Source organism: Lycorma delicatula, chromosome 13, assembly GCF_047948215.1.
Source record: "Lycorma delicatula isolate Av1 chromosome 13, ASM4794821v1, whole genome shotgun sequence".
Taxonomy (NCBI): Eukaryota; Metazoa; Arthropoda; class Insecta; order Hemiptera; family Fulgoridae; genus Lycorma; species Lycorma delicatula.
In genome coordinates this window covers 48621168-48640517 of record NC_134467.1, presented here as the reverse complement: position 1 = coordinate 48640517, position 19350 = coordinate 48621168, and the positions used below count along the sequence as shown (strand labels likewise).

At 32.9% G+C, this 19350-nt stretch overlaps 1 protein-coding gene across 3 annotated transcripts in view; it reads left to right on the top strand.

Moving 5' to 3' along the window:
• Positions 1-19350, top strand: part of LOC142333644 (uncharacterized) — a 62878-nt gene that overhangs the window by 31610 nt on the left and 11918 nt on the right. For 2 of the 3 annotated variants that reach the window (XM_075381019.1, XM_075381017.1), the window contains exons 3-5: positions 12077-12226; positions 12337-12468; positions 17659-17772. In XM_075381019.1, the coding sequence (XP_075237134.1) occupies positions 12080-12226; positions 12337-12468; positions 17659-17772 (393 nt within the window). In that variant the 5' untranslated portion in view covers positions 12077-12079. Of the gene's footprint in view, positions 1-8317; positions 8445-12076; positions 12227-12336; positions 12469-17658; positions 17773-19350 lie in introns of those variants that run through there. The other variant, XM_075381018.1, reaches the window with a different exon arrangement.

Genomic DNA, 19350 nt, shown 5'->3' with positions numbered 1-19350 from the left:
ATTTTTATTTTGAAGGCCAGTCTGTAAAAATCTCAGGTTGATCACCTTTCTCTGCTAAAAATAACAAAAAGTTGACAAAATATTATTTAAGCATATGGTAATTTAGTTTTTACACGACTGCTCAAAATGGAGTGTAATATATTTAGGGTGTATTTATTTATGTACGTTCTACCGTAGCAGCTCAATGACTGAACTGATTTAGATGTACAACACCGTGTTGGAATCTTTATGTTACCAGAAGTTTCATAAGCTATGTACATATATATATATATATATATATATATATATAAAATATTACAAAGTGTAATTATATTTATATTATATATAATATAATAATAATATATTATATTATTATTTATATTTTATTATATATTATATTTATATGTTATTTATATTACAAATTGTCAATAAACATATATATATATATGTTATTACACTTTGTAATATTCTTAAGTAAATATAAATATTAGTTTGGTACATCTGAATAAATCTAGACATATTATATGACTTCCCAAAAACGATTAAAATGTATTTAGGATGTATAAATGAATGTATGTTTGTTCCACTGTAGCAGCTCAATGGCTGGACCAGTTTACATGTAACTGTGTTGGACTCCTTACATTACTGGGAGTGTCATAGGCTACATAAATAAATATTTGTATATAATATATATACTTACAGTATATGTTTAAAAAATTTGAAATTACTTTTTTTATATTACCAAGTATATATATATATATATATATATGTAGCCTATGACACCCTGTAACATAAAAATTTCAATGCAGGATAATACATCTAAATCGGTTCAGCCGTTGAGCCGCTATGGTAGAACAAACACACATTCATACACACTCCCTAAATAACTACACTGCTTTTTGGGCAGTCGTATAAAAAATTATCATCTGCACCCCTAACGCGCTCATTTGAAAATCAAATGCGAATTTCAAAAACCGTATCCGGAAGTTTCCGATTTCAACCGCGAACTCTGCGTCGATGCTAATAAAATAAAAATGCGCTGAATATCTCTTGCATAATATCACTTGTACGCTAACGTGCAACTTGATTTCGAAATGAACACCGATGAAATAAACGTAGCAATTTTGCAATCGGTCATCGTGCAGCAAAATCAATACGTCGAACGAAATGAACGATGTCATTTTAAAGTTATAGGCAACGGGAAGTTAGCCGGTGCCAATTTCTTCTTGCAATAGTCGGTAGATAGGCCAGTCTACCTGAATACCGATTTGCCCCGTGTGACTGTCGGTGAACTTGCATTTAATGTGGAAGTTCAACGATGGACTTATCAAGCCTACTCCGTCTGAAGAATAATCAGAGGGCTTCTTTAACAATATAGAATCGGGCGTCGAGCATTTCTTCCAAACTCATGAGCGTGAGATCGTGACCTGTCAAAACAGTGAAAATAGTAAATATAGCGGTATAAATATATAGTATAATAGCAGTAAATATAGCGTCTGCTATATTTAGGGATAATGCTCATTTCTATATCTCTGACTCATTCGAGGGAGCCAAAAGTATTTGTATCGAGTGAAAAAGAAACGTCAATGCTAATGCCTTTCACAACAGAGTTATTGCTGTGCAGACACCTTTTGATCGTCTTACAAGTACAAAACGCAAGAGATTTGAAATTTTTCATCAGTGCAGTGTCTGCTTTGTTGGTGTTGCGTTGGGTAGTTGGTCTAGGTGGAATCCACTGTTATCTCGTTCTCGTGGTATTTCTTCTGGTTGTGTAGGTCCTATTAGATTATCTATTAATAGTGATTTTCCTGCGTTGGTGTTTCCGTATAATACTAGTCCGTTTATTTTTTTGTAACGTTTGGTTTTTATGATCTCTGTCCATGCAAATAACTCTTTTGGTTCTATTTGATTTTCTGTTAACATGTATTCTATCCATTTTGCCCTTTGTATGTCTTCTTCTTCTATTTCGTAGTCTTCTGTGTATTTTTTGAATGTGTCTACCATTATTCTCGTTAGTGATTGGTGTTTTATTTGTTTTATGTTTTCATATTTGTTGTATCGTATGATTTTTTGGATATAGCTGTCTATGTTAAGTCCGAATTCTTTCATTAATTGTCGTTTCGTGTCTATGTCGATTTTGCTTTCCAAGTCTGAGCATGATGTTATTTTGTGTTCACTTATTAGGTTTTCTATTATGTCTACTACGTTTGTGTTTTTGCATTTTCCGATTCGTTTGTTTTCTTTTTTGTCCTCCCAGTATTGTTTACATATTGTATGGTCCGTTATGTCCGTTTGTGTTTCTAATTATTTCTGTATGTCTCGTTCTAGTTTTGTTAGTCTGGTTTATCGTTTAATTCCATACTGATGGAGTGAGGTCGTGCCGTTACGGATGCAATACAGAATGAATGCCCTAAGATTGTAAATCTTTTGCGTTGTGACATACATTTCTGTAAGTCCCGCAGCGTCAAGTTGTAGATATCGTCCGATTCGTTCTCTTGTTCTTGTACTATTTCCCCCCTTTTTGTCTCCGAAGTATATGATTGGGCTGTGGTCCCCGTGGTTGTAGATTGAGAATTGGGGTTCGTTTCTGTATAAACGTTTGCTTGACTCTCTCCATGTTGCGTTTTGGTTGTTGTGGTGGATGATGAAGGTGTATCCGCATTGAGTATCGTCTCCAACTCCCTTTCCTTCTGTGTCATCATCTGGTCCAGGAGTTGGTCGTCTGTTGTGTTCATTTGTGTCTGTTGTATCTGTGTCGTTTGTTCGTTTCTTGTCTGTCCTTGTTCGTTTATGTTTAGTTTTAGTCGTTTTGTCATTAGTGTCCGTTGTCTTTCGTTTAGTTCTCGTTTTTTTTGTAGTATTTGACGGTCCGGCGGAGGGGCTGCCTCCTCTTTGTCTGTCATTATGTGTGTGAAAATTGTCTTGTATATGAATCTCCACGGAGGAGGTACATTGTCCGTCTGCAGTGTCTGTATCGTTTCTGTTTTTGATTTCGTTATCGCCGTTATTGTTTCGTCTTCTGTTTTTGTGTGGAAGCATAGGACTTCTGCTCCTTTGTGTCCGTGTTGTGTCCACGTCATTGTCGGTTTGTCTAATATGGTTAATATGCTTGACCATATCGTCTTTCGAATACTCTGAGAACTCGTGTTCACCAAGAGCAAGTAAAGACCTCTCCCATTCTCTGCTTCCAACAGCTGGAAAATGGAATCCAGCTCCTTCAGCGGATCCGGGGCAAACTTGTGTGTATGTGTGTTCGTTATGACTTGTTTTACGTCGTTTAGCTGGTCTGTCGTTATTGTCGGTTCGTGTTTCCGTTTCTGAAGTAGTGTCACGTAACGTCTCGGAGCAATGTAGATTGATGATCCCCATTTGTTCTGTATGGTTGGGTATAGTTGTTTCTCCGTTATTTGGTTCGGCCACGCCCATGGTTTGTTTAGTTGCGTTAGTCTGTCCATTGTTTGTGATATTTGTTCTATTTTCTTCTTGAAGTCGTCTCCCGTCCAGCTCCTCCAGTTCGTCTTTGTACCTTTTGTAGGAGTCGTGGTTGTGTTCGTCGTATGCACTGTTTTCACCCGATTTCCAGAAGTTGTCTATGTAGTCTTTTTTATAGTCTTCTTCTGTTACTTTTCTTAGCCACCCTAAAAACGAATTAAAATATTCAAATTCAAAAAAAAACCATATTCCACAGAAAAGAAGACTACACAATAACAACAGACTTACCACAAAACAGAATAGACAAACCTCCAGGAATAATAAACCCTATACACTTTGCCATCTTATATATAATGACAGGAGAAGACAGTCTTCAGAGAGTGATAGAACTCGACGAGGAGCACACAATAGACGACCAACACGACGAAATACACCAGGAAGAGGTAACTATAAACATTACTTATAATAACAAACAAATAAACTAACTAACAAATACTACATACAAAAACAATAATAAATAATATATTCAACAGGTACTAGAACTATTAAGACTGAAGAAACAACTAAAGGATAAATGGCCGGAAAAGAAAATAAACCAAAAGGAAAACCAGACAAGTCAGACAACAGCCTAATAATTCCACCAGGAGGAGATGGAGCAGGAGGGGAAGGATATGGACACAACCACTAAAGGCAAGTATACGTTATAATATAATCTAAACAAAACACTAATTATATTCTTTCGTATGCTCAGGTCCTGAATGTATGGAACAAAGGAGGAAACAGCTACTACAACATCGTAAAAAACAGCCGCTGCATGACACTGGATTTCACATCAGACCAAGGACCAATACCAGTTCCATATCAATACGCAGGATTCTGGACATCTATGTGGTGTGATAAAGAAATTGCAAACAATCAAACAATTAATCTTTACAATGAACTAAACAAATTAGCATGGGGTGTTACATGGGTAAAAGGAGAAATTAAAATAGAAATCTACAATGTACTTAGACAGAGACTACTACAAGGAGGGTCGACAAACTACACAACATACGAATTTGAAGGATCACAAAACCTAGTCATAGGAACATACGACAGATGTCCACTAGAACTGAAAACAACGAAAAAGGAAGACGTCGGTCCGACATATCATTTAAAGTCAGAAGACAACAAACTATATTCCGATACACTAGACATAATAACAAAAGAAGAAATAGAACAAAGAAAGGAATATAAAAAAACAATACACTTCCCAACTCTAACACACAACTACTGTTACAAACCAAATAAAATAGAAAAATGGGACACATTAATACCAGGAGTAACAGGAACAACCATAAAAAACCAAATAATAAAACCAGGAACAGAATTATTAAGTCACACTATAACCGGAACTCAATACCTAGGATCGGGAAGTGTATTCCAAAACAGAGTTACATATCCAGGTATGACACTAGGACAACCATATTTAGAAGACGAAACAGGAGTAATGAAATTCAAATATTTCATAAGAATATCAACAGAATTACATCTAATACATCACATGAAACCAGACTATAACAACGACAAAGTTAAAGAAGCGTTATACAGACAAACATTACCTCTACCAACAATTACATCAATAGCGGCTGAAAAGGACGTTTTTAGTTTAGTATGTAGTCCATACGAAATAGATATAAATTAGTTTTAAATAATTAATGTAACCGGACTATGTGGATCCGGATAATAACACAATTATGTATACTAGATTACACAATAATATATGTATGATACATCCAAGCAGTTTAGTCTGTTATTTTCCTATCCCCGTCATCCGACAATAATATCTTATAAGGTTACACGTGCCGCACATTATTAACACGTGATAATCCTATAAGATGTTGCTTGTTGTCAGTAGTCCGGTCGCCCTGTTTCTACTGCTCGTAGAATGGAAGCGCAAGTTGTTGCGTATTACGAGAATGAATTTGGGGATTTACTTGATAATATGTATGACTGTGAAATCATTACCACTAGTATGATGCCAATTGACACCGATATACCGAATATGAACTCTATTTTACCTGATGTTACCGACGACTCTCCGATACCTGTTTATCATTTGAAGCGTAAAATAGCTCCTCCCGTAGGTTTTATGAGAGATCAAAGGGCAGAGGAATAGGCACGAGTCAAACTGTTTCGAGACGGTAGGAGTGGGTTCAGAGAATACCGGTAAATGTTCATAACACCTAAGACGTGAATACATGTTTCGTCCTGAAAATAACCTACGAGTCCTATTACAAGGTGAGGCACGGTGGAAAACTGTGGAAAGATTCGTGAGGACGGTCATGACGAAGCTGCATTTATATGAGGAGTCCCGCAGATGTGAATGGCGGCGCGGGGGCGGGCAGGTCCTCGGCTGACTGCCTAGGGGGGCTCCCCGTACGTGTGGGGGGTTTCCTGGGTGTGACGAGGCCGGAGACACTGCTCGTGCGTCTGATGGTGGCTACTGGTATGCGGTGTGACTATTTGATTTCTGTCTTCACGGCTGTGTGGGTGTTGTGGATGTTAGTAGCGTATCCTGTTTTTTGCAGGTTCTTGTGTGTTGTTGTCGGGGTGTATGTATTTGACGTGCTGTATGTGTTGCTTCCGGTAGTGTTGTTTGTGTGGTGCGTGACATTGTTGGATTGTTATGACTGTGTGTGTGGGCGGTTCCCCCTTCTTCTGATGAAATGCTTTTATAAGCAGTCCCAGGAAGGGGGAAGCCAGGGGTGGAGGTTTAGTCGGTAGTGCGCGGGTATACATACGCCATTGGTTATAACTGGCGGAACCTGTTAGCGAGCCCAACACTGCTTAGGCGCCCGTAAATGGGGTTCCTCCACCTCTTTAAAAAAAAAAAGGAAGCGCCTACCCGATGGAACTCACTCCTGCACATGTTAAATAGATTATTAGAAATATAAGAACCGCTAATTTCGACTATCGCTTTGGAGAATCCTATTCTAAATAATATTACATTTGATGAGTGAACAGTTATAGCTGAAATGTGCAAATTATTGAAAATGTTTGAAGAGATAACTATTGAAATAAGTTCTCAAAGAACTGCCGCTACTTCAAAAATCTTTTTCATTAAACAGATGACAAGACACGCACTTAAAATTAAATCATCTACTCAAAATTCTGAAATCGTTAAAGTAGATAAAAAGATGTTAGACCGACTACAACATACGTTTAAGGATGTTGAAAATAATAATATTTTGCTTGAAAGCATGCTATTACATACTCGCTTTAAAAAAAAAAACAAGGCTTTAAAGATGAAGCGTGTTACCAAAATGCATACACAAAACTTTCACAGAAAGTTCGAAGTATTCAGGTCGAACAAGGCAATAGGTTTGAAACTGAACAAGAAATGATTGAACCCTGCATTTCAATTGCACGGGCAGATTTTGATAAAAAAAAGTAACGCCGATTTTAACTAATACAAACCCAACAATAGCAGGAATTTTAGAGCTAGATAAATATATAAATGAACCGCTCATCTCAAGAACTCAAAATTCTCTCTCTTGGTGGAAAGAAAAGCGGTTAATTATCCAATATTTTTCAAAATAATGCAAACTAGACTTTGCATTCCTACAACCTCTGTTCCCTGTGAACGATTTTTTTTTAAAAGCGGGACAGTTAATGACAGAAAGACGAAGTAGACTTACATCAAAGAATTTCGAAAAAAATATATTTCTACATGTAAATATGTAAAATATTATAAAGTTTATTTGAAAGGTACTAACTAATTATTTATTTTGCTTAATTTTTTATTATTATTTTTCATTATTTTTTTGTAATAATAGAACCAAAAATGTTTAAAAACAAAGTCTGTGTAACTGTGCGCGTATTACAAGTAGTAAAAACATCAGAGTAAATGTAACATCATAACATCGATGTGATACAAAAAAAAAGACGGAATCAATGGCTCGCTCAAAAATAAGGTGCGGTACAAGCTATATTACTTTAAATTATTCATTTTGTCATTTATAACTTTAGAGAAATTAGTTTAAGATCAATTTTCTAGTTATTAATACTTTTATCCACCGGATTGGTCTGGTGGTGAATGCGTTTACGCAAATCAGCTAATTTTTTTAGAGTTCTAAGGTTCAAGTCCTAGGACTTGACTGCCTTTACTAGTAAAGGCAGTTACTTTTATACGGAATTGAATACTAGATCGTCTATACCGGTGTTCTTTGGTGGTTGGGTTTCAATTAACCATACATTTCAGAACTGGTTGACTTGATACTTTACAAGACTAGACTTCATTTACACTCATTCATATCACCCTTATTCACCCTCTGAATTAATTCCTGACGGTGCTTCCGGAGGTTAAAAATAAAAAAAAGATATATATATATATATATATATATATACTTTTGAGTTGATTTTTAAAAAAAAATGTTTGGCTTTCATTTCGCTCTAGTTGATGGTTCGCTGAGTTATGGTGATAAAACATAAAAAATGGGTTATAAGGCTTACAGATAAAATTTAATTGTTTAAGATTAACTCAGTTAAATGGCACAGTTAATGAAAATATTTTATAATCAGAAGTAATAAATTTGCTGAATGTTCAATAAATATTAGTGATGGTGATGTAATAAGTTATGCCTCACGTGGATATAAAGAAAACAAACGCAAGCTAGAATTTGGTATGGTAGTACAAACTACGCATAAGAAAGATTGCTTCGAATCGAATCGTAATTGAGAAAGATTTGGTTTCCTGTCGCCTACCCAATTCATTGTTAAAATCGTAAAAAGAATCGGTTTCTCCTGCAAACCGCTACTCGAATCTTTCGTTCAGTATAAAGAATCGAATTGAAGGAACGACTCGTTCACAATTCTCCCCTTTACTAACGCTAACTTTCATGTTGGCATTATCGATCCGAGTGTTTGTCCGGCATAGTTGTCCGTTAGCGAGTTGTGTTGCTTGAGTTAATAACTGATCTAATATTGATTTGATAAAAATCTGTAGAAAGTTTGTTAGTTGATTTTTTATATTCCTTATTTGTTTAACTGACGTAAGTAATTATGCTAATATTAATATTTATTGACTATATTATATGCATTACTGTAAATAAGACTTTGTATCTGCAGTTTATATTTTTTTCTATTTAAAAGTGCAGTGTTAAAGAAAAAATTGTTAAGTTCGTCCGTTTTTAGTAGTTTACGTTTTTGTAGGTTTTTTATTTTAATAATTTATTCTTCAACGTATTTTTAAACGTCTATTGGTTTATATTTGTAAGTACGTAATGTAAACATGAACAATAGTTTTGTCCTCCCAGACAGTTAAATAATTTTTAGATTATAATAATAATAATCCCGTGTTTTCGTCAACTTTGTGAATGTCATCAAAATTATACAAGGAAAGTTATAGTAAACGTTGAATAGTAAGAGTATTTTTGTCAAAGTTGTTTTAAAAATTTATATTTAGGTTGGAACAGCTTCATGAAACATGATTACACCTTAAATTATTGAATATTAATGTCACTGGTAAACAAAATTTAACTTTTTGTTTGTTAAATTAGAGTGAATGACTGATTCTTGTAGTATTTTTTATTCTGATTTCATATATATTAATAGATTTGGAAACAAAAAGTGTGTGGTGACCGTAATATGACATACATTACATGCATTTTGTAGTCTCCTAAAATCTATTTCGTTTGGATTTTCTGCTGTAATTTGCTGTAGGTAGATCCCTCTTTATATTTCAACAGTAGACAGCTAATGCTAATGCGTTCTATTTTCCCTGGTATTGTGTTTCCATTGTAGGTATCTTCTGGTGAAAGCGTTCTCCATGTTCATCACTGATAGCGCTGAGATTGTTAGGGAAAGAATCTAAATGTTAATGTAAGAAATAGCTTTTGGATGATATGTTACACCCAAGTTCTTTGTAGTTTTGAAGTTCACTCACAAGTTCTCTGTAGTTACTGGTCTTGTGATTTCCAAGGAAGTTGTTTGAAATGATTTCAATGCAGCAGCCTCCAAGTCATTCAAACACCGGATCACTCATTAGTTTTCTTATTTATGGTCCAACAGATATTATTTTAGCATTGCCTATATTAGTGAATTTGTTTTTTAGAAACTGAAGCCCAGCACAATTACAATCTGTTGCTTTAACAAAATTTTTGAATAAACCTAGCTTAATGTAGTGGTGAAAGATAAACTTTTTCTGGTTTTACTAATGCCTGACCAGCAATATTCTTCTCCAAATTGCAGTCCAAGTAAAATCGGTGTTATTTTCAGATCTCTATAAACATGCCATAAATATTTCTCATACTGAATGTTTCTCTTTACAAGTTTCTTTACTATTTTCATAAGACTCCTTCATGCGAACAACATATGCTAATGGTATTGACGGGTATTTATTTCTGATGTGAAGTGCAACAGCTTTCAAACTAAGCTTTGACGAGTCAATAAAAATTCACCATTCGTCAGGATGGTGAATATGTCCCAAAGCTTCCGGTAAAGAGTCCACATCATTACAGTATACTAAGTTTTTGTACCGAGGGAAGAAATGTTCAAATTCTGACTTTCTGTCACGGAAAGCTCTAATTTTTGTGGTTGGTTGTAAAAGATGCCATCCTTTCAGTCTTGATGCTAGTATTTCTGCTCGATTCTTTGAATTAGATCACGAACCAGGTCATTTACTCCTGACTGATTAATTAAATTGGGTTCAGTTCGTCTATTTTCTAAAAGTGTGGATCTGTTTCTTCATCGCCTGATAAGTCGGCACAAAATTTGACATTTTCATCTTTATGTAAGTTCCATTTTTCTTGTGGTACTGGAATCGGAAGCTCTTGGCTACGTGGCACTGGCCACATGGCAGAAGGAATATCAAACTCACCGGATCGGTCTAGCGGTGAACGCGTCTTCCCAAATCGGCCGATTTGGAAGTCGAGAGTTCCAGCTTTCAAGTCCTAGTAAAGCCAGCTATTTTTACACGGATTTGAATACTAGATCGTGGATACCGGTGTTCTTTGGCGGTCGGGTTCCAATTAACCACACATCTCAGGAGTGGTCGAACTGAGAACGTACAAGACTACGCTCGTACATATCATCCTCTGAAATATTATCTGAACGGTAGTTACCGGAAGCTAAACAGGAAAAAGAGAAAAAAAGAAGGAATATCAGGGTATTTAACAGTACGTCTAGGTTTACCTGTTATCCCACATATTTTTATTGCACAAAAATAACAGTCTGTGGTGTGATTTTTCGGTTCTCTCCAAATCATTGGAATTACAAATGGCATGTGACGAGGTCCATTTATCCAACCGGTCGACAATGTTATATAAGCGCAGCCCAAGATTTGTCCTGTTCACCTAATTTACATTCAAAGTACAGTTCGTACAACTTTTTTATCGGTGTAGTTATATTTCTTTTCTGAAACTTCAACGTTACCTCACCACACATGTAGCAGAAATTGTTTGGATGATTAATGCAACTGCAAAGCATTGTTAATACGTTACAATAACTAATATTGTTAAAAAAAAAAAACAGTTTTTAAACGCACTAATTTAATAAACATATGCTCAATTTACTGAACAACATATACCTGCAAATATGAAAGCCAGCTACAAAACTGGATGTTAGACAACTTGCACTTTAATGAGCATTAAATATATTTCTCCAATCTGCAAATATAGTATTATATATATATATATATATATATATATATATATATATATATATATGTAAATAAAATATAATATATAGCCTAGTAAATATAATAATGACAGAAATAACTACTGAGTGGATATGTTTATAGTAAGATGAAGATAGGAAGAGCAAGTCACATTCTTGTTCATTTTATGATGACTAATGTCTAACAGATCAATGTGGCAAAAATTAAGGGACTGTAATAAATAAACAAAAGATATTTAGTCGATAAATAATATAATAAAATACAGGAGAATAAAATATTGCACAAAGCAGTAAGCGATGTTATCTTATAATTTCATTCCCCTGTTACTAACATTCCAAAACTTTGACTCGTGAATTTTCATTTGAGTCTAGTTCATCTGATATTTCAGCAGGCCATATTTCATTTTTATTAGTGATGGGTGTCTGATGTCATGTTTCGTATTAATCATTTACTTTGCAATATTTAATATATATATATATATATATATATATATATACAAATTATTACTATAATCCAGTTCTTAAATTTTCAAGTAAAAAAAATTTTTTTTTTGTCTTCAGTCATTTGACTGGTTTGATGCAGCTCTCCAAGATTCCCTATCTAGTGCTAGTCGTTTCATTTCGGTATACCCCTACATCCTACATCCCTAACGTTCTACATATTCCAAACGTGGCCTGCCTACACGATTTTTTCCTTCTACCTGTCCCTCTAATATTAAAGGGACTATTCCAGGATGCCTTAATATGTGGCCTATAAGTCTGTCTCTTCTTTTAACTATATTTTTCCAAATGCTTCTTTCTTCATCTAAAAAAATAATAAATAAGTGTAGTATATTAAATAAATAATAGTATAGTAAAAAAAAAATAATTGAATATAAATAAAGACGAATAAGAATTTAAATAAATTGTTTTAAACATTTCAATGAATGAAATGTTTTACAGTTTTTAGCAACTGTTGTTTTCATTATAAATCCTTAAAATGTAATTTAGAATGTTTTTATTTTTGAAGGTAATGGATGTGCCTGTAAATAATATCTACACATTTGAAGCTATGTTCTCTAACAGTGACAAACCAGAAACTGAAGATGTTGCCATACAGGAAACGTTTTGCTTGTTTTTACCGCATCACCCGATTGAAGATGATATTACCCCTCATTGCGTAAGTATAATTTGATTTCTGTTTTTTGTTTGTTTTTTTCTGTTATGTCATATGGGAAGTATCACCATGTGATTAAACTATAACATTAAAATGTTGAATTTATGTTTTAGGATAGTGAATCTTTGCAACTGAAAGAGGAGCCACTCAGTAACGGTTGTGATAATTACGATGACGTAAATGATCCTCTTGCGATCGAAGAGATCTTAATTAAATCTGAAGATCATGTAATTAAAAACGAAGCGGTAAGTTTTATTTTCCGCATTTATTTTATAATGAAAGCGATGTATGAAGTTTATTCTAGCCCTCTCAGAGTGTATTCATTGAAGTATTATATGAATGAAAGTTTATGTATGCACTTAATGTCGATTCTTTAATTTGCTTCATTGTATTTTTTACCGCGTTTTGGTTTGTCTTTAGTAGGAGAACATTACACTTCTGATGCTTTATTACATCGATCGATGGGGACTGCCACATCGGCCAAAAAGATGCTGCTGTTTTATTACGATAATGCGCCTGTACATATGTCTTGGATTGTAGCTGCAACACTTCCTGAAAATTTACGCTTTGACAATGACGTGTGGAAGCATGTATTGTATTCACCTGATCGGCTCCTATTGATTGCTTCTTCTTCTGAAACCTGAACAAATGACAGAGATTCATTTCAAATGATGCAAAGGTGCGAGATAACAGCCTACTTCACAGAGTTGGACAAATCACATCGTACTGAAAATATTAAAAAGTTGGAAAATCTGAGTAAATTATCAAATTGTAAGGGAACTAAGTTTTCTTTATCAGGACAAGAAGTATAATATTCATTATAATATTGTAAAATGACTTAGGGATGCTTTTGTATAGTAGAGGTAAAACATTTATGAATTACTTTGTACAGCCTGAAAGTCCCGCTAAATAAGATTTAAAATGGAATGAATTATGATCATTGTTTACTTTAAATCTACAGGCAACTGTTTTTTAGACAATTTTTAAAAAATTAAAATTTCTCACTTGTCTCTTTCTTTCTGTGTTAACGGTAGATTTGTTGATGAATCTTTTCAGGTGTGAGTAAATTAAAAAAAAAAACAGAGGAATTAGGTTTTTTTATAAGTGTAAAATTATTTTTTGTGAAAATTAATTTACATTATAAATATTTTAACATTTGCTGACAACCTTATGATTTTGGCAAAAGGCATTAAAAGTAAAAATCACATTTTAGAAAATTTCATAGGATTAAACAAAATGATTTGCTAATAATAAAAAAAGAATCCAAATAATGAAAATTTCAGGAGAACACATAAAAGATCAAAAATTTAAACATTTAGGTGAAATAATTATCCTGAATGTATCGCTCTATATAAAAAAGGATGGTGCATGGGTTTGTTTGTTTGTCACATGTGCTCGCATTTTTATTTTAGCTGCTATTGGCGCAAAGCAGACCTATGGGGACATGCTGAGCTGTTTCTCGGCCAAATCTCTCCTGCTAGAAGCAGTTTTATCGGTTAATTTACAGATTATGTAATTTAATTTCTCGGTGTAGATTATTTGTATTTTTAATTATTTGTTAATTTTATTTATAAAAGAAAGGGTATATTAGTTAGTGTTTAGCAGTAAGAAAAATGCAGGATAGATTTGTTGTTTGTTGTGCTCGCATCCAGCCAGCACATCACGTGGTCCACTCTGTGCCAATAGCAGAATTGGATTGGCAACTAACACAAACACGCACAAAACTAAACGAACAACACGGTGTTCCTAAGCAAACTCCCTGATATCAATATGGCTAGCGTTAAAACATTACATTTCTATTAAATTCTACATCTTCTGCTTAAGCCTATTTTAAATATAAAAACAACAAAATGTTTGGAAAAATATTCTGTACGCGCTAATATTTCTTTTCTGAAAATGTTTCTGTAAAATACTTAATATTCTCACAAACTTAAGGATACGAACATGTCGAGGGTCTAGGGGGCAACGGTCAGGTGAGCGAAGCATGCCCTGACCGGCCAGTTAGAAAAAGAAGAAAGTGGCTTATCAGTTTACAAGGAACATTCACGATGAAAAATCCTGATCCAAAAACACAAATTTAAGAAAATATAAAACGATAGTTTTACCACGAGTGTTATATAGTACAGAAAACCTATAGAATATCTTAGGAAAAAGTAAAAAAAGGAATTATAAGAAAAATCCACCGCACAGAACTGAAACATAATATTTATAAATTAAGAATATGAGCAGAAATTTACCAAAATCCATTTATTACCGTGAACTGTTCTATGACAAATGCACATTCGTTTTGTAGTAAATTTAACAATAAATTAAGTTCTAAAAAGAGATAGAATAAATTAAAATAAAGTGTAAAATGTGATTACGGTTTATGATAGTATTTACATACATAATGTGTAGCGACAGAATTGTAAGCGGTATAGAGTTATTACAATATCCCCACCCTTTTTGTGTCTTTTTTTGTACGTAAAAGATATTTGAAGATAAAATAATATATTTATAAATTTAAGGATTTAATACAGTACTGAGAACAAAGTACAGTAAAACGGGTTATCACAACCAAATTGAGGGGAAAGTTGCAAACTGAAAAAAATGCCTGTTGAACATATGCAACCCTCATTTACGTGCATATTTTCTTAGTGAAAGATAACCTAGCCTGTTGCGGTAAGTTTGGATCTAAATTCGTGACCGAAGTTTTGGTAAAATTTAGTTCTTTTCCCAAATTTAGTACTTTTCATCTGAATTTTCAGATGGAATTGCAAATATCTCGAAACGGTCAGCCCTAGTGCTCTGAAAATTTTTTTTTACCCCCATTGGCTCCCAATGGTATCCATCAGATGATAATATTTTCAAGTGCTCCCAGGATGCCGTTCGGAAAATGGAGAGAAGGTGCGATGGGATGCCACTGCAATATCTTGGTTACTGCTTGTCCAATTTTCACAATTCCAACGGCGTATGTATCAGCAGGTCGACCACTTACTGTTTAACACATTCGGTACACTCTTGATTGAGTGAAATTTGATTGAAAGAAATAAATTAATAATATATAAACTCATGATTAAATAGGTAACTATTATATATGTGAATTTGTTTATCAATTGGAATTAACAATAGTCGTACTGAATATATACTGTCTTTAATAGAGTAGTATTATGAACCCCTGCTCATTAGGCAACTTATTAGGCTTGGACAAGCTATACAATACTGTTTATACACATAGTGTATACGGTATAGATAACAAAGCATGCGCAAATTTTACATAGTACATAATGTGACGTGTCATTCATATCATCACATATAAGAGGTTTGTTGGCTGACTAGGCAATATGACTTGACTTAGATCGATTATTATCCTGTGTATAATGAACTTGTAAATCATCAAACAAAAAAGCCTATTTCTTATCGGTTTTCAATTCCTATTACAGAATATTTGTTTGTAGAGATAATTTAAACAACATTTGTTTATTAAAATTCGTACCTACACATAATTTTTTTCATAAAGACTAAGTGTACACAAATTATAAACACACAGTACAGATTGTGTGGTGGCCTATGTCATATCATTATTTCTGGAAATTCGGATATAAAAATATGTACTGTATATTATTTTATGGCTCTCTTTGTTAAATAAAGACAAATAAAGCATCATTCAGAATCTAATTTGCACAGCAGCACAGTATTATTAGTAGGCCTATATACGCACAGTAGCAATTCGGATAATCTGAGGTTCTGATAATCAGGAGTTTACTGTAATGCTATATGATAATATAACAATTCAGAGATAAACGTTAGGGTTAAAAGTGTAATAAAACATAAAACAGATTGGAAGGACAGATGATGTCGATGGTAGGCTGCATCATGAATAGCTGGAAGATGAGTTCGGTTTTTTAGAAACTATTGCTCGATAACAGAAACTTTCCCACCGCTGTACCTCTCCTGGAACTCCATTAAAGTACAAAAATATAAAACGACAAAAAGTTGATTAAAAATAGAATTTTTCTTTATCAGTCAATAAATATATTAATTTTACATTGTAATGATTATTTATTTTTAAATCGTTTTCACCTACCTCTTCATCTCATAAGTTCTATTGAAATTATATTTTGCGGTTTAATTGTTAAGATATTTATTTTGACAAAATGACATATCATTTGTTAAAATGTAATTTCACATGACTAGGTTAAGGCAGAAACTACGTGGCAGGTTCAGAGAAATTTTTGATGATCGACAAAGTACATTATTTACTTTCACAATCTATGAGTAAGTTGCAATTAAAATTCAAGCCTGAAAGTGATTTAATGATTAAAAGGTTTTTTGCTAGCGGTGAACTTTATTATCTTAACACTTACTCATTAATACTCAGCAAATTTTTAGAATTCTGTATAAGAGTATCAGTGGTTATGAATATTACTTACCGCCAATGAACGTGGAGATATCACTTCTATGCCAAAAAGCTTAAAAAATTTTCAAATAAAAATTAAGATTAATTAATTAAAACCCAAACTGTCTTATCCAAATTAATCGCTTCGTTACTAATATTCTATCGGTCTTCAAGATACATTATTTTTTATCTATGGTAATTTAATTAAATTCATGAACTTCAGTATAGAACTAAGCCTCTAAATATAATAATAAAATAAATAAAATTTTTATTTTACTGATGTTATCACTTTTCTACATTAGTTTATTTAAGGGTTTTTATATATTGTATTGCGGATTTTATGTATTGAAATAGATTCAATTAAAAATTCACAGACTACTATTTCATCTCCAATATTATTTGATGAAAATGAAGATTCTATTTGTAATTAAATTCAGTGATAAACATCTTCCATAACTGCACTCCTTCCAACACTGCTGAAAAAAATTTATGAACCAAGTTATTATTAAATAACAAACAAAGAACAAGTCTGCAATTTGTATTAGTATAATTCCTTGTTTAATGACATATATTACCCAAGCAATTTAATCCACAAATACGCACAAAGAAATTAGAAAATTAATTTTTATACTTGTTGTTTTGAAGTAATTTGGTGAATTAAAATACAAGAAATCTGAATTAACGAATTAAGACATCTAAGTCTAGGTATATTGCGATTTAATATAATAGTTGACCTGGGAAGTAAGGGTCTCCTAACCGCAAGGGTATCATTCTATAAAGGGACTGTTAAGAGGGTACCTACCGACTTTATTAGCTATTGCCTCAGCCTCAAAGATAAAGTCACAGCTTTATCAAAAATAAAGCTCAAATATATAACCAATATTCGTGGAATCAATTTTGGTATTAAGGAACCTTGCTTGACTCAAGGAGTCTAGTTTGAAGATGATATTACACCTGATTGTGCAAGTTTAATTTGATTTTTTGTTGTTTTTTTATGTCATCATATGGGAAGTGCCACTGTGTCATTAAACTATAAATTGTTGATTTTATGTTTTAGGAAAATGAATCTTTGCAAATGAGAGAGGAGCCACTGTGTAACGGTTATGATAATTACAACGAAGTGACAAATCCTCTTGAGATTGTAAGGACAGAGTTAATTGAAAATGAAACGGTAAGTTTAATTGTGCAGTTATTTTATAATGAAATTTATCGAGGGTACTGCCACATTGACCCAAACATACTGCTGTTTACGATAATTCACTTGTACCCATGTCTCAGATTGCAGCTGCAAAACTACATAAAAATTTACACTTTGACAATGACATGTGAAAGCATGTGCTGTGGTCATCTGACTTTGCTCCAATTAATTATTTCCTCTTCCTAGACCTGAAAAAATGGCTCGTATGACGAAGATTCATTTCAAATGATGCAAACGTGAGATAATTGCTTATTTCGCAGAGTTGGACAAATCACATCATACTGAAAGAATTTTAAAAGTTGGAAAATCTGAGTAAATGTATCGAATTGTAAATGAGAACTAAGTTGAAAGTTTGTAAAACGTTTTGCAAAATTTTCAGTCATTTTTGTCAGGTTTAGCTTTTCTGAACAATCTGACCCGTATTTATTTTCTATTGACTTGTAAAATCAATTTTCTCAGAATTAAATTTGTGATAAATGATTGCTTTTTCTTTTTTTTGTGTTAATGATTTAAGAAACAATTTCCCCTTGTCATGTGTGTAAAACGGTTAATTTCGCTTCATAATTTATGCCAAAAAAATTTAAGTGCATCATTATTTTTCACTACCTGTAACTAAAAAATAATACATTAGTGGTAAATAACATGTATGCAAGTATGTGAATGAATTGCAAGGGGACTAGGTGAAAGATTAAAGAAATTTCCACAGAATCTTGGGTTTTCTTTATCAGGACAAGAAGTAGTAATATTCATTGAAATATTGTAAAATGACTCTTAGGGGTGTGTTTGTGTAGTGAAGGTAAAACATTTATGTATTACCTTGTACAATCTGAAAGTCCGGCTAAATAAGATTTAAAATAGAATAGATTTTGATAGTTGTTTATTTTAAGTCAACAGGCTACTGTTTGCTTTGAACTATTTTTAAAGTAATTAAAATTTCTCACTTGTCTCGTTCTTAGATGAATCTTTTCTCAGCTGAGTAAATTAAAAAAAAAAAAAAAAAACATTGAAGAATTAGGTTTTTTTTAGTAAATGAAAATTAATTTACAATATAAATATTTTAACATTTATTGACAATCTTATAATTTTGGCAAAAGATATTAAAGATGAAAATCAAAATTCAAGATTTAGAAAATTGTGTAAACAAAATTGCTATAAATTTCATGCGATTAAACAAAATGGTTTGCTAATAATGAAAACAGAATCCAAATAATGATTTCAGAAGGAGATGGATCAAAAGATAAAAAATTTAATTACAAGAAGGAAGCGGCTTATCAATTTACAAGGAACATCACAGTGAAAAATTCTTAACCATAAATACAAAATTAAGATGCTATAAAAAAAAACTGTAGTTTTACCACAAGCATTATATACTGCAAGACCTATCAAATGTTTAGGAAAAAATGTATGAAAAGTAAAAAAAAAAATTGTAAGAAAAATTCATCACCCAGAACTCAAAGATAATATTTTTAAATTAAGAATATGAGCATAAATTTACCAAAATTTTGAAAAAGTGGATCATGTAATAAGAAACAGAACATTCAAATTTTATAG